This window comes from Passer montanus, unplaced genomic scaffold, assembly GCF_014805655.1.
Source record: "Passer montanus isolate IOZ18808 unplaced genomic scaffold, ASM1480565v1 scaffold177, whole genome shotgun sequence".
NCBI classification, from domain to species: Eukaryota; Metazoa; Chordata; class Aves; order Passeriformes; family Passeridae; genus Passer; species Passer montanus.
The window spans coordinates 612,926-615,176 of record NW_024365048.1 but is presented as its reverse complement, the minus strand read 5'-3'; the positions used below and the strand labels follow the sequence as shown (position 1 = coordinate 615,176).

The following is a 2,251-nucleotide window of genomic DNA, read 5'->3' as shown; positions in this document are numbered from 1 at the left end:
GCGCCGCGCGGGCACCGCGCCGGCACCGCCGCGTCCGCCGGCGAGTCCCGCGGGCCCGGCTCCTCGTCCAGCGCCTCGCTCAGGATCTCGGGCTCCAGGTCGGAGGCGGGCGAGATGGTGTCGCACAGCGAGTGGCTGTTCTGGAAGCACTCGTCCGGGCACTTGATGGGGTACGAGCCCTCCGAGATCATCTTGTTCACCAGGTTGCTGAGCAGCCACGGCGAGTCCGAGTCCTCGCTCAGGTCGGGCTCCGACTCCGAGTCGGAGTCGTACTCGCTGTTGTCCTCTTCGTCCGCCTCGGGCATCAGCTTGGGCCCCACGGGCAGGTAGAAGGAGCGGCGGATGCTCTCCAGGCTGTGGTCGGGGTCGATCTTCAGGTCCAGGGGGCTGGCGCTGGACACGTCGGTCTGGCCCTCGGGCGCGGGGCCGTCGGCCGGGTCCAGGCTGTCGTAGTAGGCGTCCATCTTCAGCTCGGCCAGGCTCTCCCTCCTGACCACGCCACGCTCCTGCGGGCCCCTCTCGGCCGGCTCCTCCTCGTCCTCCTTGCCCTTGTCCAGCAGCAGCGAGTCCTTGATGCCCAGCAGGCCGGGCGCCTCCAGCTCGGGCTCCAGCTCGCCCTCGGAGCCGGGCGAGCTGGCCTCCTCGATGGAGTTGGTCAGGTGGGACGAGCGGCCGCTGCTGCTGTCGCTGCTGAGGTCCAGCTCGGTCTCCGAGATGGACGAGATCATGTTGCTGACCAGGCGCCCGCCGGCGAAAGCCGCCTCGAGCTCCCCGTCCACGTCCGAGTCAGAGCCGGGCGAGCTCAGCTCGTCCCCGCGCCGCCCGCCGGGCAGGAAGGGCTTGGCCGTGCGGCTCGTGAGGTCGGCCTCGATGCCCGGGTCCGAGGAGGGCGAGGTGGTCTCCGAGGAGCCCGAGGGGTGGCCGCGCACGCTGGCGGCCCGGCCGGAGCGGGCGCCCCGGGGGGGCGGCCTCGGGGGCGCCGGGGGGAGCCGCGGGCCCTGTTGGAGAGAGACAGGGGTGAGGCGGGGGCGGCTGGCGGGGGCGCGGCGGGGAGAGCGGAGCTCGGAGCGCAGCGGAGATGAGGTTCATGTTAAAATCGGGCGCGGCTCTCGGGGGCGATGGGTTACCATGTGCCAGGGACTCGGGGCTGTTGCCTTGCGAGTCCAGGGGGGAGGGCGGCAGCGAGGGGGGAGCCCCCCCGGGGCCCGGCGGGCTCTCCAGGCAGGGTCCGTCCAGGATGCAGGCGTGGGGGGACGAGTGTCCTGCGGGGAGGGCGACACGGAGCCGGCGTCACCCCGCGGGGCGGCCGCGGGAGCCGGCCTCACACCCGCGGTGGCACACCCCACTGGCACAGCCCAAATGTCACGCCTGCATTGTCACAGCCCAAATGTCACACCCGCGGTGGCACAGCCGTGCTGGCACATGCCTGCTGTCACAGCCCCACTGTCACACCCCACTGTCACACCTGCATTGTCACAGCCCCACTGTCACACCCCACTGTCACAGCCGAGCTGGCACAGCCCCCTGTCACACCTGCATTGTCACACCTGCACTGTCACAGCCCCACTGTCACATGCCTGCTGTCACACCTGGATTGGCAGAGCCCCACTGTCACATGTGCATTGTCACACCCTGCTGTCACACCCCACTGTCGCACCCGTCACACATTGGCACAGCCCCACTGGCACAGCCCAAATGTCACACCTGCATTGTCACACCTGCATTGTCACACCTGCATTGTCACAGCCCCACTGTCACCCCGCCACTGGCACAGCCACCCTGGCACATGCCCGCTGTCCCCCGCCAGTGTCACCCTGCCATTGTCACAGCCCCAATGTCACCCCACCACTGTCACACACCCACTGTCACAGCCCCACTGTCCCAGCCCCACTGTCACAGCCCCACTGTCACCCCGCCATTGTCACAGCCCCACTGTCCCAGCCCCGCTGTCCCAGCCCCGCTGTCCCCCGCCAGTGTCCCACGCCGCGCTCACCGGTGTGTGAGGAAGAGGAGGAGGAGGAGGAGTGCAGCAGCGCGTCCTGCCAGCTGGGGCGCGGCGCGGGCGGGGCGAAGCCGCCGTTGTTGTTCAGGGAATCCTGCGGGGACAGCAGAGCGGGGCTCAGGGCAGCCCCCCGAACCGGGAGAGCCCGGGGACACCGGGGGGACACCGGGGGGGACACGGGGGGGACACCAGGGTGGGGAGGGGGAATGGGGGTGTGTGGGAATGGGGGTGTGGGGGAATGGGGGAATG

At 70.3% G+C, this 2,251-nt stretch overlaps 1 protein-coding gene across 1 annotated transcript in view; it reads right to left on the bottom strand.

The window, feature by feature from the left end:
• Positions 1-2,251, bottom strand: part of MAPK8IP2 (mitogen-activated protein kinase 8 interacting protein 2) — a gene marked incomplete at its 3' end in the record, with an annotated part of 19,589 nt that overhangs the window by 6,590 nt on the left and 10,748 nt on the right. The window contains exons 6-8 of the mRNA XM_039704582.1: positions 1,994-2,046; positions 1,128-1,262; positions 1-998 (exon numbers count right to left, since the gene is read on the bottom strand). Coding sequence (XP_039560516.1) covers positions 1-998; positions 1,128-1,262; positions 1,994-2,046 — 1,186 coding nt within the window. The remainder of the gene's footprint in view (positions 999-1,127; positions 1,263-1,993; positions 2,047-2,251) is intronic.